Consider the following 27,430-nt stretch of genomic DNA (forward strand, 5'->3'; position numbering starts at 1 on the left):
CCAGTAATGCAAAAACCTGATGCTGACCCCAGTGGCTTCATAATATCTGAAGTGATTTGACCAAAAAATGCCCTATTTTAATAAAGCTGATTGCTGAGACACTGTTGATGGCACAAGGCTGTGACTTCTGTGCAGGACTGTAATTGCTTATGCCTTCTCTGCTATTAGATCAGACACTTTCTCTGCAAGGACCAAATAAGTAATAGAGTAGGAACAGACAAAAGAAAGCAATAAGTCAGATTTCACAACATCACCGCAAATTAAGTCCAGGAATGTACTGATTACAACAAACTGTGGATTTATTGCAGTGTAAGAGTATATGGGTGTGGCTTTTTCCTTTAAGCTCTCTTTGTTGTGTCCCTGCTCGGCGTGTTATTGTGTTAATAGGAAACCATCTTTATCATAATAATTGAGTTCTTTGCCAAAGCAGAATTAAAAGAAGTTATTTCCTATTACATTGAAATATATGAAACACTTGTGGTTGATGCAAGAGGGGAGTGGACCCATATATTTTACTAGCTCAGACTGTTGGTTTAAGCACATACCATCACTCGGTTGTCCATATATGTCAGTATCTGATGAGCAGCTGTGTGCAGATGCATATAGGCGCACACCCAGATAGAGAGAACAAAAGAAGCAACAGGAGGAATTATGCATTTCTCCTGCACGCCCTTTCAATTAGCAACCCTTCTGTCTCGAGCTTTGACGCTGACTGACATCCTCGCATACAGACCCAAATCACACACCACAGCAAAGGTTGTAATTTCAACCCTACTTTCAAAACACTGCACTAGAGGCACCCGGTGCTTACTTAGCTTAGCAGTAACCCGACACTGACCTCGTTTGATTGGAAGTGTTTTCAAATCAATGCCTCTGGCAGGAGAAAACCAGCCTTGCGCTCGTTAGCTGAGGTGCATGCTGTAATTTGGCATAAATAGATCCATTTCAGGGAACGTCATGGCTAAAATACCGCGCTGTTGACTTTGTAATCCCACATGTGCTTGAACTTCGACCCTGCCCAAACCACCACCCAGATCATCACCTTTCTTACGCAACGTGTAACTCAAATCAACTATATGTTGATTTGTCTTCAGTCATGGAAAACATATATTTAATTTCCGCTGTAGAATAATTATTAAGCTCGCTGCTTTCGTCCAGAGAGAGCTTATTCTCGATGTGTATCATGAAAGCTAGGTAATTATAAAGGAGCCAAGCTAGAGGTGCTCATTAACACAAAGCAGTCAGAAATCCTCCTCTCTCTGTTTGCACGTGTCCTCAGCTGCCCTCCTTCTCCTGTTTACATGTGGAAGTCTTTTCTTGTTTGTTTGTTTGTCTGATGCTCATCATCCATCTCTTCACCTCAGTTCTCTCATGCCTTCCCTAATTACAGAGTGTCAGGGACACTCTGAGGCAATATCTCAACATGAGAAAAACCTCACGACTCGCTGCAGCCTGCTGCTGCTGGGTACAAATGACAGTTTTGGCTTTGAATGAGTTGTCACTGCTGAGTTGTCACTGCATGGACAACGATGGCCTTTTTTTCTGGAACCACTGCTATCTGCTCTGCTGTGTCGACTTGTTTTTATTTGATCCTGTTACAAAAATACAAAAGAAATCATTCTGTTTTAATTAGTGACTTTTTGGACGAGAATGCGCTTTCAGTTTGAAAGTGGGTGGCAGTGAATGTATTTTTTTTTATATATATTATTCACTTCAGTTGCAGTCACCGATATTTGTGAGTCAGTGTGCTGTTTAAATTTAAGACAGCCCCAACTGCCACAGTCAAATGGCTTCAACGCACAAGTGCTCTTGAGCTGGGCGCCGTGTGGCGGATAGAGCTCTGCTTTAACGGGGGAGATGGAAACTGGCGTGAGATGCTGTTTTTCCAATCTGACAGTGTAGCTGTAAAGTTCAGGGCCTGCATATTCAATCAAACTGGATCTCCACTCATAGATTTTGGGCTACTCTCCTTACATAACAAACACAGCCTGTAGCTGCACAATATTCACAGTGAACAGTTTGTGCCTTTGTCGAAATATTTTGGTGGATTTTGCAGGTAAAACTCTGCCTGAGGGTGCTAAAAATGACGCTTCAGTCTCTCCTGCAGGTTCTCACATTCTTTCTCCCTTTTTACAGCCTTTTTTTTAACAAGCACTTGTACACTGGCTTGAACAGTTCGTGTCCTCAGGCAAGTCTCAGTCCCCAGTGGCGCCATCGCTCGCGTACTCCAACAGGTGTGCTCCTGGCTGAATGCGTTGTACACAGTTATGCTGTAAAAGAAAAACCCCTTTGCTTTATTACATAGTGTATTGGTGGGACAACCGCCTTACGCAGCCTTTAAGCCATCATGTCAGCAAGCAGTACGAAGACAGAAACCAGACAGTTTTTCTGTGTAGATTTTCAATCATCTGAATAACGGTAATGGACCGAAAAGAGATCTGGTTGCCTTATGCTTTGAACCACTTACTCCAGCTCTGTGGAGTTTCACTACTGGCCTTTTTTAAATAGAGAAATTTCTGCAAAGCATAAAACAAAGTGAAATATGACAGTATGTCACAAAAGCTGCGTGTGATATGGTGTTTCTTCTACAGCGCTTTGTGACTGCTGTTCCAGGATAAAAATAAATAAATAAATAAAGCAGCTTTGTGACTCAGTAATGAAGAAAAAACAAAAAAGACGCCTCGACACAAGATGTGACACATAATATTTCCCCTGCACAGCTTCTTAAAGGAACACAAAGGCAACAAAAAACAGACTGTTTATGTGAAAAGATCCGGCAGAGGTTGTCTCCAACCAGTGAAGCAGTGAAGGACCTTTGCTTTTCAGCTTTGGGTTTCACGTTACTGTAAAACTATTGCTTAGGAAGCGGAATCTTGTATTCATCCACAGTATCGCAGAGCAGCATTTAAAGTCTGCCGTGTCACATTTGCATACGTGGTGTAAGATATCCCACATTTAAGCATGTAACTAAGGACTTCTCCCCACATGTCACAACATTTTATGTGGACAATAGAGGATTGTTTTCCATGGCGTTTTTCCTTTCCAGTCACAATAATTCAATCGCGCGTGTGTGTGTGTGTGTTTGTGTGGGCCTTCTTCCATGCATGTCCCTGCTCCTCATTCTAAGATTTTACGGCTGTGTGTTTACATGGCTCCACCTGGGTCTGGTTGTGAAATACAATTCGGATTCCATACTTTTCCATAAAAATAAAATATCCGTGATGCTATATCACAGCCTTAAGGGCGAAACAAGAGGATATAATAGAAAGCACATGTGGATGGTTATGGTGCATAGCATACGGGTGCACTGAATAGCAATCAGACCTGTGCACATAAACACACTCACACTAGTACATGTGCTCTATGCAGGGCGTGGCTCTCGGTGCAAAAGTGCTTCTTATTATCTTATTACCAATTTGGTACTCATGCTCATAATTTTTCTACCACGTGTCCTGGCATTAACACAGAAAACAAAAATGAGGGGAAAAATAATAGATAAGAAAAATAATGGTTGACTTTTAAGCATTTTCTTATTTTCTGCCTTATATATTTACTCATATTAAATCTGACCAAAGTTAATAATAGATGTAAGTAATCCTTATGAGCCCAAATCTTGGGCTTCAGACTTCAGTCTACTATTGATACCAGTTGATACCATTTGAACAATAGAAGTGCTTTAAAGACAGGCTCCATTACATTCCAGGTCTCCAACAAAACCCAGTTTAAAAATACAAGCTAGCTAATAGATGTGTTTTATTGTTTTATTCATAAGATCAAAATGATTTAGTGGCCATTAAAATGTGTTCGGATTTGGCAAACTGATAACGATTCATCTCATAAATCGAGACATGCCACTTTGCTGTATGTTAGTGGGCTTAGTATTAGCATAAGATTACGCTCCATCCTTCCTGTGCTTCTTAAATCAAGAGCCTTTATGCAGTCAGTCGGGACAGGGGGCGATATCTAGGAAGCAGAGTAAAATCTGAGCAAATGGAAAAGCAGGAATTGAGCAGTGACATTATAATGTGTTTACCCTGGAAATTAACCTGTCATGCAGTTGTTTTTATTTTCTAAAAGCACTGTAGTTAAATTTCATATTCTAATCAACGTGAAGTCATACAGTTTGACAGAAATTATGGCCTGTGTTGTAGCGTTGTGATTATAAAACAGAGGATATAATTTTCTAAGTGCCTCCCTAGCCTCAGGCCTTTGTGCTTTCCTTCGCCCCCTCCTCTTCTGTCTGGCCACTGATATTGGCAGGACAGTTTTTGGTGCCTGGATGGTGAAATTCTCAGTCTTTCTCAACCGTGCCAGCCTCGCCTGGCTGCTTCCTGTCATGTAAAACCTCAGATGTTGATGCTGCTGTGTGTTTGTGTTTGTATGCGAGAGAGGCAGGGAGTAGAGCCAGGTAAACCTGTGTGTTGACTTTACAGTTTTTCCCAGGCTGCAGGCCCTGGTGCACCAGTGTTACTCTGTGTGCTTTGCCCGTTACTCCCGAGCAAATTAAATTATTTACACAAACATATAAAGCCTGGGAAAACAAAATAAAATCCGTGTGCATTTTTTTTTTCTTTGGCAATGTGAGTGCTCTTCAGGAGGACTTTGCAATCAGTGCATGAGCGCCTGTGAGACTACTAAACCGGTGTGCCTTAATATTTAAGTTGAATAGTTATTCCTCTGAATTGTCCAGACTCATCAGTTTACCTCAAAGGTATTTAAGACGTCCTTCAGGTTAAAAAATGTGTGTGCGTGTGTTTCTTTCTGCGGCCTTGTGGGTTTCTGAGTGGAATATCTGTCCTTCACCACTTCCTGAACTAGCCAAGAGAGACCTGATATCGACCCCAGAAACAGAAATTTGAGCAAACAGTTATTCCATTCAGGAACGTTCTGCTCCAGCTAGATAATAAACTTTGCTTGCTGCTGATCACCACTTGGTTTATAACAACCTGTTTTCAATCAAAGGCTAGAGCCCTATCACAGAGGCTGAAAGTCATTATTTCTAAAACACATAATGTCTATTCTAACATGCAATAACTCTGAATAGCTTTGGCCGTAGATGTTGTCCTGAGTGGGGGACTAGCCTCTAGCATGTAAGATTTTTCTTCTTCTTCTTCTTCTTCTTCTTCTTCTTCTTCTTATTATTATTATTATTATTATTATTATTATTATTATTATTATTCTTATTATTATTATTATTCATATTTGAGTCTTGGTAAGACAGTATGTATAAATAGCTGTTATGCTGGACTGTATTGTAAGTCAAGAGGAAAATAACAATTCATTATTGGTGCTCAAGTATTGCATTTGAATCTGTTTTGAGGACATCCAGCTCTTTTGTGGATTCATTTGGTGTTGGAATAATCGGGAAAAAAATGGTTCCCGGCTGGAAAAAAATCACCAAAACACCCCCTCAAGTTGGAACAACAACTTTTCCAAGTTCTGCACATGATTTGCCGAGTCCTTGACGTCATAAAAGCACACACGCGGAGTATGAAAGGAAATGTTTTGTTGGCTATAGCAGCTTTTGGTTAATCGTGGAAATTCACATATTGCAGACCACTTTTATTGTATCATTTAATCTGTGGCGCTGTATTAGATTGTAACATTACTTGCCATCCATCTACACTGTCTGAGACTAGCTAGAAAGCTTATTATCAATGAATACATAAACAATTCAAGTAAAACAGTATTTTATTTATTATATGCAAGAAACAGTTCCTCATTGTAGCATCCATGTTATTTCCATTTTCTGACTTAAAGCACTTGAACACAATGTCAGAAGAATGACCTGGCTCTGGAAATTCATCCTTGTGAACACACAGTTCTGTAGGAATTTACTGCAAGTATCTACATAGCTTAGCATAGGATAAACACTCAAGACTGGGGAGTTAAATAGCCTTTTTCTGGCCTGCTAGCACCCAATTTTCACACTTATAAAGACATCTATGCAAATAAAAAACAGAACAAGTTAGATTAGATTAAGCTAATATAACCAGTGACTGACAGCAGCTTTTTGTAAAGAGACACATAGGAGAAAAGTATTTATCGTCTATTCTAAGTCTTTGCAGGAAGGGAAAATAACATGTCTCCCAACATGTCAAAGTATTCTTTTCACCAGGACTTATTGACCCATGAGGGGCTGAACATGTAAGCCTGGGTCTCAGCCGACCTGAGGGTGATTTCCTGCACGGGGAATATGTATGTAAATTTAACTCTTGATGATGTGGAATTATAACAAGTTTCTTCATAAACAATCAGAGTTTCAAAATGACACTAATAATGACAGATGAGCTTAACCTCAGCTGAAAATCGGGTTCTTGCCTAATATTGTGACTGAAGATAGAGCACTCCATTATGACATTTAGCATATTATGTTTGCAGTCCTAGGGGAGGCGCACAGATGTATTTAAAAGAAGAAATTTCCATGCTTTCTGTTTTTTATATGCTAAATAGTTATGTCTATGGCAGCATATGAAACCAGAAAAAAGGCCATCCTCAGGGACTCTTCATCCCACCGATGGCTAAACATATTTCACTCAGGGAAAAAGGAAACTTTTGGAGTAGGAATACAGTAAATGAGGCCAATTTTCCTTTTGAGCTATTGCCTCGGCATTTATAACTTATAGTCTGGAGATACAGCTCGGTAAGGTGGAACTGATGTGAAACTCACCACTCTGTTATGTATCTTGTCACTCTTGACAATTATAAACTGGTGAAGTCATATATTTGACTTTTTTTCCTAACTTTTGTGGCCTCTTTGGACTATATTTTTACTATAGATTTGTATGTTTTTACAGAATAACTTGTAACAGGAAAGTTTCCCCGGACCCATTGAAATGTGTCATGCCTGCTACTCTAAAGCCTTTTGTTTTGATTGCTTTATACACTTTCTGCTCAGGTTTATTTTTTGTTCTTTTTCTGAAAGCTTTTGGAAGTGTCCGTAGTTTATTTTCAGAAATGTGAACCTTGAGTGGGCCTTGCACCGGTACAGACTTTCCTGAAGGTTAGCTGTCTTAAAAGATAGGCGATCAGAGGTGTAGACTCTCTCATGTCCATGAATTTAAAACGTGAGGCGGCACACAGATACTTTGATATGCCTAAGTCAGCAATTTAACATGTTCAAAGTGAGAAAGTTATAAGGCAAGAAGGATCAGAAATACAGTACCAGACTACAAACTGTATATCAAAGATGTATGTTCCTTCCAAAAGTGTGAAAGTGTCTTAAACTTACCTTTTTGTGGCCATGTTGAGAAAATACACTGGATTATAGATCTAAGAAAAATGGCCCTAGACCTTCTTAAAAACATTTTTAACAAGTTTAACACTTCACAATAATAATTTCCTAAGAAAACAGCCCCTAATAGGGTAAAAAGGTATATCCAAAAGCACACCTTTGTTTGTGGAGTCCACCTTGTGTTTGGCAAGGTGCATTATCCCTCAGTTTCCCAGTCAGACCCGCCTCTCAGTCGTCAGTGTGGTTACAACACCAAAATTGCAGCAAATTGGCAAAAATGATCACCCTAACAGTTCATAACAGGATTTCATTAACTAATGGGTGATGTAACGGTGGCTACATCCATCTTTTACATATAACCGATCCCAAAGCGAGGCCTCTGGACATCACTTTAAGAACTACACCATGACAACAACCGTAAAACACACTCGTTATAATTCATCTTGCTGTCCTCCTTCCTCAGAGCTCCGTTTATGTGTTGACATGTCCTCTATGGAATCATAGCCCTTTTTCATCCAACACCTCTTTTGTGCTTCCATCCTCACCTCGTTTCTCCCCTCCCGTGGCTCTTAGTCGTTTACACTGGATTGCATGTTGTGAAAAATGCAGGCCAAATTTGGACCTGGTTTACCTGGGCGCCATCGTCACAGCAGAGAGCAGACTTTACCTCAGACCAGCGATATCCAAACCAAACTCTGCCTGCTAGTGTTGAAGGATTGTTTAATTAGCAGGAAAATGGCAGACATATCGTACCTGGAAGGGGACACTATTTCCATTTTCACCTCAGAGAATTTGAATCGCGTGTGTGCTCCAGCAGGCTGAATAACAAAGGGCCTGGAGGTTGTTCTGCATATGTACAGGTGGGGGTGTCTGTGTATACCCAGCTCTCCTAACTTTTTCCTGCGGTGTCTCTCAGGAGCTATCAGAATAAATTCACCTCTGAAGGGTTTGTGCAGCTGGTCTCCAGTTTCCCCCTCTTTTACTTGCTACTTGTGTAATGTATTTCATCATGAAATGAGACAGCTAATTTTCTCTTTATGGAAAATGTTAAATATACATAATATGATGAATAACAGTACACTTTAAAATTACTCACCAATTATAGTTTAATCATATTACATGGTTTAGTAATGGTTTAATGAGATACTTTCTGTTTTTTCTTTATTTTTTTCACATGAAAGTCTGAAATTTTTCTTTGGAAGTGCAAAGGAAAAAACCCCTGGAAAGGATACCTTTTGAAACGAAGATAGGATATGAATAAGTTTTTCCTGCCGTGTTCCTGTAAGAGGAGAGCGGAGAGAACTTTCCAGAAATGTGGACCTGTGCTGGGTTCTCAGCACTGTGGACTGATCTGATGTTACTATAATAGGGAATAAAAGCTGTTTTATTAATACAGGTATGGAAAACACATCTGGAAGTTGTGTAGCTGTATTCCGGGAAGCAAACAACTCTTAAAAAACGGGTTTAATTTTTCTAGATTAGACTTTATAGTTACATTTTTTTGCCTTCTAGATTTGAATTTGTCACAACATACGTAGTTTATCCAGGCTGCTGCTGAGCCGAGTCTTTTCACTCAGATGCCCGGTGTTCTTACCACACTTTGAGCTTTCACAGTAGACTTTATTACCATATTAAGCACTTTCCAAACCTGTGCAATTAAATCTTAAAGTAAATTATGTCGAGATCTGAGGTTGTTCAACACTTTCTAACTTTGAGAAGGTCCGTGAATCGGGAATTAGGATCCGTCTGCTGTAAAAACAGAGCTGGGTTTTTTATAGCTGACTGAACAGTTATATGATTATTTGTGCTTCATTTTTGTTGTATCACATTCGCAGAGTTAAGATCTAAGGACTTTTAGGGGAAGTTCAGTTGTATCAAGTGAGTGATAAGGAAACTTATTGCCCAAATTCTCCAGGGCAGCAGTCCAAATGTATTCATTTTCAAATTAATTGCAGTTTTGAAGCTGTTACTGATTAAACTTTGGAATATTTATATGAGGAAACCTTAAAAAAATGATGTTTAAAGCTGAGAAAAAGTAAAAAAATAATAGGCCATACATTTTCTTCTGCTTATCCATTCAGGGTTGTGGTGGGACTGGAGTCTGTCCTTGGTACATCAGGTACTCCTAGGTACACAAATGACTTGCACAGGTACACCCTGTGTCAGTAATTAGTCTTCTGAAAGGTTAACACAGAGATCTAGACAACCATGCATGCTAACATTCACACACAGGGCCAATTTAGAATCATCAGTTTACCTAACATGGATGTTTTTGAAGAAAACCCATGCAGACATGGAGCGAACATGCAAAATCCACACAGAAAGGCCTGGATTCAGTCCCAGGCCTTTCTTGCTGTGGGTGCGGACCACCACACTACAGTGCTGGCCCGAGATATAACAAGACCGATGGTCTAAATGTTCACAACTATTCCAGCATCTTAAAGGACCTCTCATCCCCATACAACAAACAAATGAAAGCTAGACATTTTACTTTTGGCAAGAGAATAAAAAGCCATTATTATCTAAAACATGTTTTTCTTGGTGTTGTTGCCATTTAAAGACATTTCAGACTCACTTTTTGTGTTTGTCAAATGTACCCCGCCTTTATTTGTGTAAAACCTGCAGGTTTTTCAAGTTTGTCTTTATCCACAGGAGTCATCTGTGATTACAGCATGCTTTGCTCCCTTACTGAAAGTATATCTGATCATTAGTTTTAGAGATAGTGCTTTGGAGGTGTTTCAGAGGCTGGCCTTTTGATCTGTTGATTACAACTCAGGGGACCACCAATTATCAACAGGAGACATGGTCTGGGGATTCAGCCTCTCTGTGCTCAGTTTTGCCAGTCCATATATTTAAGTTTAGATCTAAAGCGCTCCAGACTGTCTGATAGTTGGTGAGCAGTAATGTGAAATGTATGTTTGCACGCAAACACACTGGTATGGTCCTTTGAGAGTCTCCAAATGTATAACCAAAGGTCAGTTCTCCTCCCGGACATACAATACAGGCAGTCTTTACATAAATGTTCTCCAGCACATGGTAAACACATTTTCGACTGCCAGATACACGCAAGCCATCAGGTGTTTGTGTTTCATTAGCTACGAAACGCCAAGAGGAATTAAGCTTAGTAAAAGCGTCTCAGTGGGAAATGGCTGTAACATGAAGCTGCAGGAAATAGCAGTAAGAAAAGCAATGAGATTATGTGTGTAGGCACAATGAAGGAGGCAAGTCAGGGTGTAATAAGTGTCAAAAAATGCACCGGGTGGACTCTCTGTTCTCTGTGGTCAAGCAATCAGAGAATTCATAACTAATGTACAACTAATGCTAAATCCAGCATTTTGATAGGATTTCGTTCTTAAATATAAGGCGCGATTCTAAACTTCTCGTAAAAAACAGGGTAAGCTCAGGGCTACAAAGCTATATTACACCTCCTGACCCGGTATGAACCTTCCAGATCCCTCAGGTCATCTGGATCCGGTTTTTTTATCAGTTCCCAGAGTCAGAACCAGACACGGAGAAGCTGCATTCAGCTTTTATGCTCCATATATCTGGAACAAACTCCCAGAAAGCCTCACATCAGCTGAAACACTCAGTTTATTTAAATCCAGGTTGAAGACTCACCTTCTCAGCTGCATTTGAATAAAACACCAAATCCACACTTTAAGCTTAAATTTCAAAACTTATATTTTAACTACTGATTTTATCTACTGTTTTTTAATCAATTTTAAATCATGCTTTCTATTTGTTTTTGTTTTTTAATGTCTCTGTAAAGCACTTTGAATGACCTTGTTGTTGAATTGTGCTATATAAATAAACTTACACCCATAAACTTTGGAAAATGTTGAGAGAATCAAGCTTGAAAGAATTTTTCATAACTCCTCATTTATCCTCTTAACTGAAAATACACTGTTTGATTTAGGTGAATGAAGGACGAAAAACACAGGAGGAGTGCTCACTATCTTTGAATTTATCTTATCGTGGGGCACTTCTTGTTCCTGTGTGCGTCTTAGTCCGGTAATGTTTAGAAACACATGCTGCAGTGCAGGCGTATCTATAGACGGACAGATCCTGTACCGCATATATGTTTGATTTGGACAAACTGAAGTATCAGCAAATCTTGAAACCGATGACAGCAGATTGAACATGAAATAAAATGAACAGAGGCCTGCACTGTGGTGAAACTCTGTTTCATTGACCAGACTGCTGCTCCTTTTGTTATTTCAGTGGGAGAATGTCAGGAATATGTTGCTTTTGGCCCGAGACGAAGACCAGGAAATGTTCGATACAGACACACACACACACTGTGATGTTTCTTTATGAAAATTCCCACAATGTTCTCTTAGTTTTGCTTTGCATCACGTGTGTTTTAGTTTAGATAACCTTGCTTTATTGATTTCCTCTACTACCAAACAGCTGAACAGCGTGCAGAGTATTCTACGCTGTAAAATGTTAAAGCAAAACTAGACTTCAGGTGTTAAGTTCTGATTTCTTCAAGCAGACACACGGTGATCAGGAATGTGCAAATTTAGTGCGGAAACATAAGCGGAAGCTTTTGCTAATGCTGGCGAAGCTGTTCAGAGTTTTAATAGTCCCCTTTAAAAAGATCAAGTATGCTGGCATTTCACTGATCTCTTTCATCACTTTTTGCACTTTTACATTTGCACAGTCACAGCATTTGAATGTAATCTAAAAATTGCTACAAATAAAGGCTGATTATGAATTGGATTTGGTGAGAAACTAGCTGAAAATAGGTGTTTCTCTCTGTTGTTGGATGGACTGGTCAGTTGGAGGCGGCTGGTTGGCTGTGCGGCCTTCCAGCTGAGGTCATGTCTGTGACTCAGTGCCTCAACGTCTCTTTCCCCCTCGCTTCATAATTTGTCCCTTCGTTTATTCGTTCCTCATTTCTTCCTATAATTAGTGTGCATTATGTAAAATCATAAAAAAAACCAACTGTAACTGAGACTATTTTGTCTTCTTTGGCTGAAATTTAAACATCCCTACAGTTAGATTTTAATAGCTCTTTCACAGAGCGATAAAGCTCTAAATAAAGGGAAATTCCAGTTTTCGGTGGCAGTTATTGTGTCTTTTATTGAGTGAAATAAAAACATGTTGCCAATTAAACTGCCATTTTCCTCTTATATATCTAAACAAATGTTTTGTTCCCATGAATACAGAGGAGTCAGTACAAAATGTAATCTGGTCATCCTGCAGGCACCAAAGAGTTCACAGTTTTATTCCCGAGTTTATGAAACTGTCTTTCAGACGTTTGCATAACCTGCTGTTTCCATCTTGTCTTTCAGGTTGGAAGTCTGTCTCTTTGCACGTGTTTGGGATGAAGCACCTGTGGGACATTCACTTCCTCCTGCTCATCCTTGTCTATTTGTTAGGAGGCGTCACGTCACAGGTCAACCCAGGTGTGTGCAAAATGAGATGACGTACTGTGTTGAGCTCCCATTTGTCTGTCCTTGGGTGTCTGAGGGTGTAATAAGGTCATATTCAAGAGTTTGTGAATACTATAAAACCACTTTTGTGAGTTTTGAGTAGGGATTTTTGGACTCGGTGCTGCAGTCCAACAGTCCAGACTGCGACTGATTCAGATTTTGGATAAGTGCTGCATTGTGGGAGCCATGTGGTCCTCTCTTTCTGGTTTGGCCTCTTTGATCCCAGCATGCACGCCTTTCTCCAGCTCTCTCTTCAGTGTATGTGTGGTTTTTGTGATGTCAATGAAAAGGGACCAATAATTTTTTTTACAAGGAAATGGGGTAGCAACATTTAATGGGCAAAGATTGAGTCAAAAAGCAACCAAAGAGAGCTTTCTAGTTATTGTTGAAATTGTAGAAATGCAGCAGATATTTGCCAGTAAAAACCTCGAGCTGGCTACTGTTTATGATTTCAGTTTCAAAGCTTCTGTCATCAGGTTCAGTTTTCTTTATTGTTGAAAGAATAATGAAGGACACATATGCCACAGTATTTCAGATCTAATAACAGTAATTAATAATGGTTTTGTCAGAAAAGTTCAAAACAGGGTTTACAGGTTATATCCCGACAGCTCTGCCAAGAAATGTTTAAAAAAAAAAACAACAGTGGAAAAAAAAAAGTGCCCCATCACTTCCACATCCTCCAGCCTTTCTACACCCCACTTCCACTTTCAAAATAAAACTTTCTTACATGATGTTCTGCAGCATTTTAAGACTGTAAACCCAGTTTTATTTTGAGAAAGTATGAAAGTAAAAGCAAACATGAGGTCATGATGACAGGCCTGGGGGTTTTCTGCTCTCTCAAATGGACACTGCTGAAGCAAAACTACTAACATTACATTTTTCAAACCCACCAAACCAAAGTATTTTTTTTTAAGAAACACAACTTTTCTTTTTCCTTTTTTTAACAACAGCTGTTTTCTACATGTTTCTTTCTCATCCTCGCCACTGAACTGCACAGGCAAACACAAATACTCACACAACCACATCACAGGTAAACGCACATTTGAACCTGACTCACTCTGCCACTCATCTTCAGTCCAAAGACAACAGAATAAATTCAGCCTGGTCGCAATTGAGATCAAAGGGCGTCAAGGAGTATAAGTAAAATAGTGCGTGCATGCTGTGGTTACTTTCAAGCATTTCCTTATACGTAGTTATTAATAGCTGCATTTCTGACCTATATAGCCATATGTGAGAGCCTTTTCAGGATTCAGTACCAAAACTTTCAAACATGTCTTATGAGACATCTTCTCAATTACGCGTTGAGTGTTTGACTCTGTTAAAGCTTCTCCCTCTTGTCTGTCTTCTTTCCTTGTTTTTGTGAGTGAGTGAATGCATGTGTGCGTGTTTGTGCGCCTGCTTGCATGCATATACCCGCATGCACACGCATGCTGTGATCCAGCTATCCCACTGGAGTCTGTGGCTAATGCATACCAGACATTCTGACAGCAGGAAAGTCCATTGAAATAGGCTCTGTCTTTCTCCCCACCATTTCTGTGTTTGTGTGTGTGTCTGTGGGGTGTGCAATTCCCAGTATCTGACCACTTATAAGTCAAAGGAAAAGACTGTTTGTGTATCTGATCGTTGTCAGCGTTCAACAAGTTCACCATTTAAGACATTCGATCTCGTTTAAAATCTGATCCAAACCATTGTTTAAAGCATTCACCTCCGCTTGTCACTGTCCTCCGCTAAAAACTCAAATCTCAACCTGCTGTAATAAACGGAAGCAGGACATATCCACCTATAATTCTGTCTAATGCTTTACTTGTGCTGCATTGAGAAGTGAGTCGTTTTTTTTCACCGTGTGGAAATATTCACTGCTGAATTTAGTGGAGCTAAGATGCTGAGTGATGCCAACTTTCCCCTGTTTAAAATTCCCAAGCAATGGAGTTATACCATCCCTGTTTTTCCCATTTTAATCGTGAGTAGGCGAACTTTATTTCACTGTGGAGAGAGGAGGAGGGCGGGGAGGAAGTGTGGACATGAGCACAGGCCAGGGCAGAGCATCCAAATATTGGGCAGTACTATTATTGTGTGGGCTTCTTCTTTTGAGGATGTTTAGAGTAAGTCTTGAATGAATGAATGCAGTCGAATTTGAGAGCTTATAAAAGTGAATTTCACTACAATAAGAATATAAATTATGTGAGGTGAAGAATTAACTAAATGCCAGTCTTTGCAAATTTGCTGCTGCAACCTTACTTAATGTCAAATATCAAGAAGCTTATAGTCAAATAACTTGGTTAATGGTTTATATTTACAGCCTGGATGCTAATGGTAAATGGCCTGTATTTGTATAGCGCTTTACTAGTCTCTAAGTACCCCAAAGCGCTTTACACATCCAGTCATCCACCCATTAACACACATATTGGTGATGGCAAGCTACATTGTAGCCACAGCCACCCTGGGGCGCACTGACAGAGGCTGCCGGACACTGGCACCACCAGGCCCTCTGACCACCACCAGTAGGCAACGGGTGAAGTGTCTTGCCCAAGGACACAACGACCGAGACTGTCCAATCCAGGGCTCGAACCGGCAACCTTCCGATTTTCTTGAGCCACTTGAGCCGTATGCAGTCGTACAGTGACCTAGAATACAGTGGGGCAATTGATTTTCCTAATGAGCCAAATAAGAAACTGGGACTAACTGAACTGAGTTCAGTGTATTGGTGCAAACTTCCACTAAAGCCCCAGTTTCTAATGTGTTCCCTTGGGGAAATGAATTGCCCACCATTGACCCAGAAGCTGCTAAAATGGTATGCACAGCAAACCTTTCATATCACATGCAATCTTTGATAGAAATATTGATTAATTCAGCTTTAAAGCAACTGACTTAGGTGACTGACTTGAGCCATAACCATGTAAATTCCCACTTGTGGCCACAGTGGCTGCTATAAGTTTACATGGTCATGGTCTCGGAGATACAATAAAGCAGACAGCTTATTTATAGGCAATGAAACCAAAACATGACTGACACATAAGGGACAGGTATGTGAACATAAACGTTCATGACTGCGGTGTGTGTGTGTGTGTGTGCAGTCAGTAGTTGAACTGCAAAAGCTAAAGAACAAGTCTGCCTTTCAGTGCAGGGTGCGGTAAAAATCAAGAGGTGAGCGAGAGGTTTGGTCCATTGCTTCTTCATCTCTCTCTCTCTTTATTCCTCCACCCCACAAGGCAAGTATTTTTCCACCTTTTTTCACGGGTGATATTTTTAGATAACGCAGCTCAATGTGAAGCCTGATGGGTTGTGGTGATGGTGGTGGTGGGTGTGCACATAAAGGGGGTGGGGTATGTGTCCATACATCCAAATGCACACACTGGACTGCCCCCACAACTCACCCCGGGGGTCACCTCTGAGTGGGTCGGGTAGATAAATAAACACAGCAAAAACCAACATTTGGAAGAGCGGTCACACATCCGGCAGGGCGTACTGAGACCCGCCTCTTTCTCGCTCTGACTCTCTCTGGGATGTGGTTAAAGGGTCTGATAATGACTCCAGTTTCATTCGTTGCGTCTTGGGCAATTTCACCTCAAAATGGTCACTGAAAGTATTCTCTTAACTTTTGGCTGTGTTTCATAGCAGAGACAGTTAAAGTAAATAACAAGAGCTGCTGTGCTTTGCTCACTCACTCGCCACCTCAGTGTCTGTTTACACTCTTCACCTCTGTGCGAACGAGGCTCTGCTGGCATTCAAAAGTGCGGGAGCGCCAACCACCTCAAACCCCTTAATCTAGCTGGACTGAGCTGCCACAAAAGGACAGATTTCAGCTACATGTCAGTCTGAAACCAGTGATTACTATTCATCATTTGTTTTCAAACAGTGTAGTTCTTTGACTGGATTGGGATTTGTGTAATACACATCTCTGCAGTTCATCTTGATTATTTTTTCCCCTTTGCTCCAGCTGTCATTCGTGCAGTTCGAGCACCTGAAATTGTTTTGTAATTATGCATCTAAGGATGCCACTAATTTACTTGGAACATGAGACGAGTAGGATGGTTTTGGTTGATGTGGTCTGTTTATTGCCACAGCGATCTGGTGCATGGAGAGAAATTGTAGGAGGGGAGGGATATAAACAGTAGGGGATAAATGATGCGGGATGGAGTGAGGAGGGCAGCAAAGGTTAGTGAGGACAAGATGAGAGGAGGTCAGAAGAGGTAAATGTAGACATCTGGAAGAGTTTTTGTTTGTGCTTCCTTCACCGTGTCACTGCCAAAACGAAGCTTTCATGCGTGTTTGTGGTTTCATCTACTCTTGCTCTTTTGTGTATCTGATGTGCGCGTGCACTGGAGCGATCTGATCATCGCTCCAGCTTCGCTCCAGCTTCCAAAACGTAAGGCGTCTCCCCATCTTCGACTATTAAGCAAATATTTGGAGGAGATTAGGATCAGAGGAAGAAAGAATAACAGGGAGACATAAAGAGCAAGAGGAGGACACAGGAGGCCTTGGACCTCAAGCTCTTGCTGGCATCTTCTCAAAGGGTTTTTTTGTGAAACAAGGGGCCAGACGAACTTGATCAGACTCCCTTTAACTTCCACCTCCAACCAAGCTAAAGGCTGCGACCTGATGCTATCACATATGCAGAAATCAAATTTTTCAAAGACTCTTTCATACATGGTTCAAAACAGGTTGCATGGTGGTCATATCCTATTAGGTGGAATCAGTCTAGGAGCCAAACGTAGTATCTCTCCCAACCTGTCAAGAGTGCCCCTTTTTTGGCCTCCGAAAACACCCATAAATCGCTTAATTCATTCAGAGGCGTATAAAAGTTAATAGATGCCATGTTGGCTGGATCACGCTCAGTTAGCCTCTAGCTCACTGAGTCTTAATGAGATGAAGATTTTGTAAATCATGCTGTTAACTTTAATCTCTTTTAACCACTCAGATGGTCAGAGGAGAGCAAGGAGGGACCACACAGGATGGGACACAGGGGAGAGAGGAAGAAAGGAGCTTGAGGGGGTGGAGGGCCATGTAGGAAACGATGGGCATAATGGTTTTATTGACCGCACAGTGGGGGCACCAGTCACTCTGACCATACACACACACACACACACACACACACACACACACACACGCATAGAATAACTCAATCCTCATGTGCTTGATACCAGTGCTGTTTGCACTGGCAGAAACACCGAATGGATACAGCTTATTATTTCAATAAGGAACCACAATTTGAGGGCACAGAGTGTGTAGCCGTGTGTGTATGCGCATGCATATGTGTGCAGTCCTCCCACGGCACTACCCCACCCCTTCGTCCAGCACTATCCATCAAGTTTTTCAGGTTTCTTGACAGAAGCTGGGAATTAAATATTTCTGTCTGGTGAATGTTTGAGTACGAGTTTGAATTTTCATCACCGTCGAGCACTGCGGAGGGTCTGGGGAGAGTTAGGGGAGACGTTTGCTTAACGGTGTGATAACTGATGTAAGTACAGGAGGTGGACAGTCTCCTAGAAAATTCCTGCTTAAAAAGAAACACTTAAGTAGAAGTGGTCCTCTTATCAAGTTAAAAAGTACCGTGATGATATGTTGGTGCGACTGCAGGTTTAATAGAGGTGGAAAGAGTTAGAGTAGAAGATTGATACAATATTTACTGCTGTTTGTAAAGCCATGGCCAAGAGATATTTAGTTTTCAGTCTTCTTAAAGTGGACCTATTATAGTTTCTCTTATTTCGATCATATATATTGTTAGCAAGCTTGTATACAAAAGCACAAACTCTAGACTGAGTAAATTTACTCCTAATCAGTGGTTTTAAACAGATTTCTGCTCATTTAGAGTGGATGTCCTTAAAATGATTATTTCAGACACACAGCTCTGGCTGCCATAAACCTGCTTTTTTCTAGCCTTCTGCTTGTGAGGGGCAGCCAATCAGTGGGTGAACTGACCAGCTATAGCAAAGACCATCATGAGGAATATTCTAACTACAAGTAACCTCTACTAAATTCCAAGAATTCAAAAATAGCTGGGCTGAAAAACCTTTCATCTTTTAAACAAGAGGATATATTGAGGTTGAGCTAAATGTATTAGTGTTTTTAGAACTAACTGTTTTTTTCAAAGGGCTGATAAAAATGGGTGACAAACAAAGAGAAAACAACCCAATAAAAAGTGTCTTACCAAGGTGGTGGGTGGAAGCTTGGAAAAACATTTTTCCATTTTTCTGTCATGACAGTGCTTTTGGTGGTGGAAAGCACTGTCACTGGTCCACAGTCTCCTGTGGGTGTTCAGTTTGGTTAGGCTCTGATTACTGGAAAGGCCATAGTGTGATTTACATTGTGCACATATCAAACTGTTCAGTGACACCCTCGCACCTACTGGATGGGGACATCGTCATACTGAGAACATCTCACATCTGAGTTAAGATTAGCCAAGTAATATAGTTAAATATTACCCCACTATGAAAACATAATTGTCTGTGTCAGTGTTTGAGTATTTTCTTTCATTAATGCATCAATATGTAGGCAGCTTCTTTATATATGTATCATTATGCTTTATATCTGATGTTGTCATTCTTTAAAATGTCATTCTGCCAAGACACACGTGTGGAATATGGATTCATTTCCAACATAGGCAGCAAGACACAGGAACACAGAAGGCGAACACAAAGAGGACATTTAATGCTGATAGTCCATACCCAGTTATTCAGAAACAGTAAATCCAGGGACTTCGAATACACAGAAAACCAAGATCAGAGAATATACAGCTAAATATACAATGTGCCAGGCTGAGACAATACATACATATATACAGAAGATGTAATGAGGGAAGTGAAAACAGTTGGGGAACTAAACAATCAAGACAATGGGCAGGTGTAGTAAAACTAGACAAAATACAGAAAGCTAAACATTGACCAAAATAAAATGGGAAATAAAGGCTAAACGAGAAAAAAACTAACTTGACACAGGAGATGACAAGGAAAACAGGAACACTGAAAGTAAAAGGGCAAACACAGAGTAATAGAGTGACAGAGAACGAGCATAGAGGTGACATTAATTTAAAAATAAATGCCACCAAAATCATCAGTAACAAAGACTCAACAAATAAAGGAAGGCAAACAGACCTCAGTCTTAAACAGCAAAAGTAGGAAATAGACCATAAAGAGCCCATATAAAACATCAGAAAATAAACAAGGCTTCTAAGCACAAGATAATTAAAAAAAAAATACCTTAATGAATAGAAAGCTAAGTGCAAACACACAAACCCAATCAAAAAGACAAACTAAAAAGCAAGACTCAAATGACAGGCTAAATATAAAGTAGGACCACCAGGAAGGTATAATAAATAAAACAGAAAGCTAAATTTAAACAAAAATGAAGAACAAAACCCAAACAAAATATGAATCATGCTCAAAACAAAAGAAAACACGAGCTCACAAAAACTCAAAACCGATGACAAAAGAAACTGTAGCTAAAGACACAGAGCAACTTGAGTGCTGTTAAAAATACACAATGTCAGAGTAGATAAACACAATTACAAAAAATGTTAGACTGCAAACATTTCCTGACTAAAGTAGCTGAGTATAACCAATCTGGTTGCCATTTTTCCCTCATCAGAATTTTTAATAGGCTGAAAAAAAGGAAGCCAGTGGAAAAAATCATATTTTCCTGCTTGCGTCGTTACCAAAATGCTACTGTGTAACTCTGGCCTTCTCATAATTGCATAATCAAAAGTGGACTCACAGCAAGTTAAAAGAGAATTACTGCTTTCACAAGTGCTAGTAAAGAGAAAAAGCTTCTCATTGACAGCAGTACTTGTAATCAGCAACCCCCATCCCCCCGCCACGTGCACCCACTGGCTCGGTGGTATTTATGGCTGAGAAAACATCAGGCTGCTTTGTCTGTCTGCTTGCATATTTGCGATTTCAATTGATGGATGTTGTGGTGTTTCAGGTGTGTGCCGGTATCCTCTGGGGATGTCAGGAGGACAGATACAGGATGAGGACATTTCTGCTTCTAGTCAGTGGTCTGAATCCACAGCTGCAAGATACGGCAGGTAGGTATCTCTCTGCAAACTCTTACACACGTGTTTCGTGGCATGTGTACCCTGATAATGAGTGAGTGTGTGTGTATATGTGTGGGTGGTTTATCCTGCAAGGTGCCTGTGCCTGTTTATTTGCAGTTAACCACAGACTGGGGTATCAGTTCTAACCTATAGCCGCATGATTGTGTGTCTCTGTGTGTGTCTGCTCTAGAACTTGGGTGGCCCTCAGTAAGTATCAGGATAATGATGTAATATACTTTCCCCATCCATCCTGGCTGTAGTTTCAGTCTTGCCCAGCGCCGTCTTTCCTGTGCCAGGCCCCTGCCTGAAATTAACACTTTAAGATGAATTTACGACGCAGCCTTTCACCAAAGTGTTTTCATAGCAGGCTGCAGGAACTGAAATCCAACACTGAACTCACTTTTACTTTCCTCTCACCTTTTTCTTCTCTGTCAAGTCCTAACGTTTCTGCTCCGTTGCTCCCTTTCCTGCTGTAATTCTAATGTGCACATCTACTATTATTTGTCTCTCTCCCTCCATTTATTTCTCCAGGTTGGACTTTGAGGAGGGCGATGGCGCGTGGTGTCCGGAGATAACAGTGGAGCCAGACAACCTGAAGGAGTTCCTCCAGATTGACCTGCGCTCCCTCCACTTTATCACGCTCGTGGGCACCCAAGGTCGTCACGCAGGAGGCATGGGTAATGAGTTCGCCCAGATGTACAAGATCAAGTACAGTCGCGATGGCAGTCGCTGGATCTCGTGGAGAAACAGACAGGGCAAGCAGGTAAATGCACCATCGAGTTTGTCCTCTGCAGTAAATCAGGTGAAACTACATCTTTTTCTGGTTTGGCAGTCATATCTATTTGGACCTTTACAGCAAATGATAACGCTGTACTGATTTGACCCTTTTAGTGCCTCTCATTACTTGGACCTATTATGACTACGTTTAAAGTGATGCAATGGCTTTGCTATCTATAAACTCTGTGACTCTCAGTCATTAGTGTCTGCCATAACAGTGCATTTGTTTGACCTCCAGGTGATCGAGGGAAACAGAAACGCCTACGACATTGTCCTCAAGGACCTCGAACCGCCCATAATTGCTCGCTATGTCCGCTTCATGCCGGTCACAGACCACTCCATGAATGTCTGCATGAGAGTGGAGCTCTATGGCTGTGAATGGCTGGGTAAGTGGTGGATCAGGTGGAAGGGAAAACCGTGCAGAGGGAAAAATGGGAAATATAATGAATAATGTGCAAAGAACTGTAAAGGCAATTCAACAGCTGAGCTGAGGAATCATCTTTGAGCCCATAAAGATAGAGAGGATCAGCTGAGGATCTGTTGCTTTTTAATGACAGGCAGGGCAGTGTCTGAAAAACACTGGTGCCCTTAATGAGTATACAGCAAGGAAAATATTAAACATCTACTTTATAGGCACTTTAGTCCCTTTATGTGGTAACTTTTTTTTATTAATCAGTGAAAAAAGAGCCAACGTGTACTTTTTAAAGCACTTTTTCTCCATCTCTGCTCCCTTAAATATTATGCAAAAATCAATGCCCAAAACCAGCTTTAAAACTGGCACAAATGCCATGATGCATTATTTTGAGACCCTGCATGCTTCTTATGCTCATGTGAACACATCCTTGTTTAAAATTCACGTGTATAGCTAATGAATCAATAAAAAGCTGGTTAATTAATGACATTACTCCTGCAAATGCACTTTCAGTTTCGATTAAATGCATTGAACTATAATATTGAATAAACCTTTGACGTATTTTGCCATATGTTTTTACACAGTTCCATGAAAAAGGTGCCTTTGTTGAAACATTTCCAGATTTTAGTGCATGAAATAATACTGCATGGCTGAATAGGTTTTGAATATGAAGTAGTGAAATGTTTGTGAAGCAGACTTTATTGGTCATGTTAGCAGATTGTTTTGCTCGCATGAGGAAGACAAAGAAAAAAAAAGAAAGCAACTGCTTTTTAAAAGTCACTTTACCTCCAGCGTGTTAGAAGCTTTAAGGGGGTGTCTTAAAGTAAAAGTGCTATTCAGTCGGTTTTGTTCATTCCTTGTGCTTTCTTTAAGTCCTTCTTTTCTCAGCGCTGGCAAAACAGTCCCGTTTCTCCCATACTGCTCCTAAACATTACATTTTTATTCTTTGTTTCCTTGTTCTGCCTCTTCATCGAGGACTATTACTGCTACCAAAGTGGAAAATTCCACCCGTCTCTTGTGACGCTTGACATTTTGGTAAAAATCTGAACTACAATGTAAAACAAACTTTGTGGGTTTTCAACAAAGGCTTTCTGCATGACATGAATGATGGATCTCATAAAAGTCCATGGGATTGAGCAGACTGATTCACTTAAAAAAAGAGAAAAGAATAATTTTGCTTTGCTTTGCAGACGGCCTTGTTTCGTACAACGTTCCAGTGGGAGAACAGATGAATTTGCCCGCTTATCCAGTTTATCTCAATGACTCTGTGTATGATGGAGCGATCATCTACAGGTGTGTGACTGGTTAATGTATTGTTTTTTTTTTTTTTGTCATTTTCCTCCATCACACACCACCCTCTCACTTTACATCCACCTTCTTACAATCCTCCCCTTTGCCATGTTGTTGTCCAGTTTCTATGGTGACAGCAGAGACAGACAGTGGTGAGTGGGCCATGGTGGTTTACTGTTAGGCAATACCTCATGGGAATAATTGAGTCAAGCCCGCTCACACAGTTACAAAACCAGATTGAACCAATCTGAGTATTTTGTTGACATTCATGTTTGGGTTATGGTAGGGTGAATAATCTCCTCCATGACACAAAGCTTTTTTTCTCTGTCAAAGAAAAGGGCAGAGGGAAAAGAAAATGGACCATATTACAATATCAAAGCCAAAAGCCAAAGATAGAAAATGATTTATGCAATGCTGCCACCTAGTGCTGGATCAACATATGAAAAGCGTTTCTACTAGGGCTAGTTAACCTTTCCAAAAATTATTTATTTTTGCCCTTCAGATTTATATTGTGATATAATTTTGTATTATCCAGTGCATAATAGTTCTCTCTTCAAAACAATGCCTGTAGCTTTTTGGCATTTGAAACATGATATTTTACTCTCAAGATTCATTGTTGTATTGTTTTTTATTTATTTAATTTAAATATAGTGACGTCCTTAGTTACAACCCAAACACAAATACCTTTGGATCAAGTGGAATTTCTTCTGAGTTAATCACACCACATGTCACACTGACTTCTTCCCCAAATGTTTTAATCTCTCGGCTAAATGCAGTGAAAAGACGTTTCTTCAACTTCTGTTTTAGTAACCAGTTGTAGTAACAGTTATTCTTCAGTATGAGGCTCCATAGAATTTAAGATCGGAGCATTAAGCATGCTCTACCTCTCTGTTTCCCAGTATGACAGAGGGCTTGGGCCAGCTGACTGATGGAGTGTGTGGCCTGGACGATTTTACAGTAAGTCATGAACGCAATGGATGGCCAGGATACGACTACGTGGGCTGGAACAATGAGAGCTTCCCGAGTGGATTTGTAGAAATAATGTTTGAGTTTGACCGCATACGAAACTTTACCACGATGAAGGTGAGGTTCATGATCAGAAAAGCTGAAATTCTCCATGACTTCAGCTCCACACATCTCACCGGGTGGCTTTTCCCCCCGCTCAGGTCCACTGCAACAACATGTTCTCGAGACACGTCAAAGCCTTCCGTCAGGTGGTTTGTTACTTCCGCTCTGACTCCGACTGGGAGGCCACGCCGCTCTCCTTCAGCCCAGCGGCGGATGAGAAGAATCCGACTGCCCGCTTCGTCATCGTCAACCTGGCTAATCACATGGCCAGTGCCATCAAGTGCCAGTTCTATTTTGCTGATGCCTGGATGCTGTTCAGCGAGATCACCTTCCAGTCAGGTACACATTTGAGAGCTGTGTGATGCTCTCTGCTGTTATGTATTTAGAATAGGTTTGTAAAATGGATCATGCTCATTTCAAGCTCTGTGCTTTTGTTGATTAAAGTATTTTCAGATGGTTAAAAAAAAAATACTTATCCCATACTGGGATTTTATAGTGGGCTTTGTGCAGCCCTTTCTTCAATCCACTGTCTGAAACAAGTAGCTTTCACTCCTGCCTCATATAAGCCTGCCTTCTTCTGATTGGCTGCCCCTCGTTTGACTTCTGCAAATAGCACCAGGTGCTTGAGGGCACCACTTCCTCTCTTTGCAAGTCTGGAATTACTGAAAAATTACTAAATACTACTATTTTCTCACTATGCTTTAATAAAAAAAAGTTGACAAGCTCGGCTAATTTCTGATCAACTCTGTGCCATCTGCCCTTTCAGACACAGCCATGTACAACACAACGCTGGCTCCACCCGAGCAAACACCTAACACACCACCAGGTTAGTGCAATACTCACCTCACTTACACTAATAATACACCTATCAGTTACAAAATCTGTGGCAACACCCAACGACATTGGTCTGAGCATTTGGCAGTGATAATGAACGCACCAACACAGCATGCAAACTATCAAGGGTTTAACTTACTGATGTCTCTTTGCTGTTTTCTTATTCCAATCAATGAAAAGCAATTGAGATTTATTATTATTTGTTTACTTCCATGTTTCATTTGCATTTTACAAACTGATTTAAGCAGGTTTTAGATATGCAGTGCCATAAATTGACATTTTTATCAAATTAATGTTAACTAACCCTCAAAAGCAGGTTCGTCCAGCTGTCATAGGGTGAAAGGCCTGGGCTGGTCTGCAAGAGCACACTCCCCTCAAAATCTTCAACTCTTGCCTCTCTCTCTGTTTCACTGCAGAAGATGACCCCACACACAAAGTAGATGATAGCAACACCCGCATTCTGATTGGCTGTTTAGTGGCCATTATCTTCATCCTTGTAGCCATTATTGTGATTATGCTGTGGAGGCAGGTGTGGCAGAAGATGCTGGAGAAGGTGAGCTCACGGTTTGTGCATTTCAGCTGAAGCTTTCTTCTGAGAAGCGGTCAGTTCTGTGTCTTCACCTCTATATCTTTTATTTCAGGCCTCTCGTCAGATGCTGGATGACGAACTAACTACTAGTTTGTCGATACAGAGCGAAACACTGGGCTACCACACCCACGACCAATCGAATACAACCAATGCACAGGAGTCTAATTCCACCTATGAGCACATCTTTCCTCTCGGTCCAGACTACCAGGAACCTTCGCGCCTCATAAGTAAGCTGCCGGAGTTTTCACAGAGAACAGAAGAGCCCAGTAAGCAGGCAAACACGGGTACTTACAAATTCAAATGTATTTATATTCATTTGCACTGATTTATAGTTACCGTGTTGCATTTCAGGTTCGACCAGCACTTCTGCTTCTAAATCCACTGCCTCTTTTGCAGTCCAAGACGGCGTCCCTCACTACGCAGAGGCAGATGTTGTAAACCTACAAGGTGTAACTGGAAGCAACACCTATGCCATCCCTGCAGTAACTATGGACCTGTTGTCAGGGAAGGATGTTGCTGTGGAGGAGTTCCCACGAAAACTGCTCACGTTTAAAGAGAAGCTCGGAGAAGGCCAGTTTGGAGAGGTGCAGGTTACAGCTTTGGTTACAGCTTTGCATAAGATAAAACACAAGTCACGTTTTGAATCTCACTCTCCCCGCTCCCTCTTTCTCTTCTAGGTGCACCTGTGCGAGGCAGAAGGAATGCAGGAGTTTATGAATAAAGAGTTTTTGTTTGACATCACAGAAGATGAGCCCATCTTGGTGGCTGTGAAGATGCTCCGTTCAGATGCCAATAAAAATGCCAGGTGTGCCGGTGCTTCTTGTGCCCTTTAAATGAAATGAAATTGCAAGCGTACATGTGAAGTTTTTATTTTTCTCACCTTTAACTTGCAAATTGTTTCCCATCGGAAGGAATGACTTCCTTAAAGAAATAAAGATCATGTCACGTTTGAAGGACCCCAACATCATTCGCCTCCTAGCTGTGTGCATCCACAGCGACCCTTTCTGCATGATCACAGAGTACATGGAGAACGGAGATCTCAACCAGTTCTTGTCCCGCCACGAACCAGAGGGACATCTTGCTCTGCTTAGCAATGCACCTACTGTGAGGTAGGAAGGGGGCTAATATATGCAAACACATGTAAACATGATTTTCAAGCAAATTATATGAATATTTATTCTCTCTCCTCCCCAGCTTCAGTAATCTCTGCTACATGGCCACTCAGATAGCCTCGGGGATGAAGTACCTATCCTCACTTAACTTTGTTCATCGAGACTTGGCCACACGAAATTGTCTGGTGGGCAAAAAGTACACAATAAAGATAGCTGACTTTGGCATGAGCAGAAACCTGTACAGTGGGGACTACTATCGCATCCAGGGCCGGGCAGTGCTGCCTATACGCTGGATGTCATGGGAAAGCATCCTGCTGGTGAGGACTTCCTGCAAAAACATCACTTTATTCAACCGTTACTGATAAATTGTAAATTGATATCTAATTAAACTTTAGTAAATACTTAATTTAGTATAAAAGAAAACAATTATATGATAATTCATATACCATAGATTGTCGGTTATTTTTATGACATTATGTATAAAATGTTTTATAGGGATGATATACTGTATTATTTTTTCTACTGACACTGAAACAAAAAACATTTTAGTATTTGTTGATACATGTTATTGTGATTGTTACTCATCAGTGTTGCCAATTTCAGCTGAACAATCGTGTGATTTACGTCACCAACACCTCATCTGT

At 40.8% G+C, this 27,430-nt stretch overlaps 1 protein-coding gene across 3 annotated transcripts in view; it reads left to right on the forward strand.

The window, feature by feature from the left end:
* ddr2a (discoidin domain receptor tyrosine kinase 2a) overlaps positions 1-27,430 on the forward strand; it is a 31,548-nt gene that overhangs the window by 1,260 nt on the left and 2,858 nt on the right. The window contains exons 2-15 of one of the 3 annotated variants that reach the window (XM_006809377.3): positions 12,532-12,645; positions 20,593-20,695; positions 21,236-21,467; positions 21,720-21,867; positions 23,084-23,186; positions 24,083-24,266; positions 24,350-24,590; positions 25,018-25,077; positions 25,502-25,638; positions 25,727-25,958; positions 26,071-26,258; positions 26,352-26,479; positions 26,586-26,783; positions 26,869-27,103. In XM_006809377.3, the coding sequence (XP_006809440.2) occupies positions 12,564-12,645; positions 20,593-20,695; positions 21,236-21,467; positions 21,720-21,867; positions 23,084-23,186; positions 24,083-24,266; positions 24,350-24,590; positions 25,018-25,077; positions 25,502-25,638; positions 25,727-25,958; positions 26,071-26,258; positions 26,352-26,479; positions 26,586-26,783; positions 26,869-27,103 (2,271 nt within the window). In that variant the 5' untranslated portion in view covers positions 12,532-12,563. Of the gene's footprint in view, positions 1-12,531; positions 12,646-20,592; positions 20,696-21,235; positions 21,468-21,719; positions 21,868-23,083; positions 23,187-24,082; positions 24,267-24,349; positions 24,591-25,017; positions 25,078-25,501; positions 25,639-25,726; positions 25,959-26,025; positions 26,259-26,351; positions 26,480-26,585; positions 26,784-26,868; positions 27,104-27,430 lie in introns of all 3 variants that reach the window. The other 2 variants (XM_006809376.3, XM_006809378.3) reach the window with 2 other exon arrangements.

Source organism: Neolamprologus brichardi, chromosome 23 (assembly GCF_056152115.1).
Source record: "Neolamprologus brichardi isolate AB-2024 chromosome 23, ASM5615211v1, whole genome shotgun sequence".
Classification (NCBI taxonomy): domain Eukaryota; kingdom Metazoa; phylum Chordata; class Actinopteri; order Cichliformes; family Cichlidae; genus Neolamprologus; species Neolamprologus brichardi.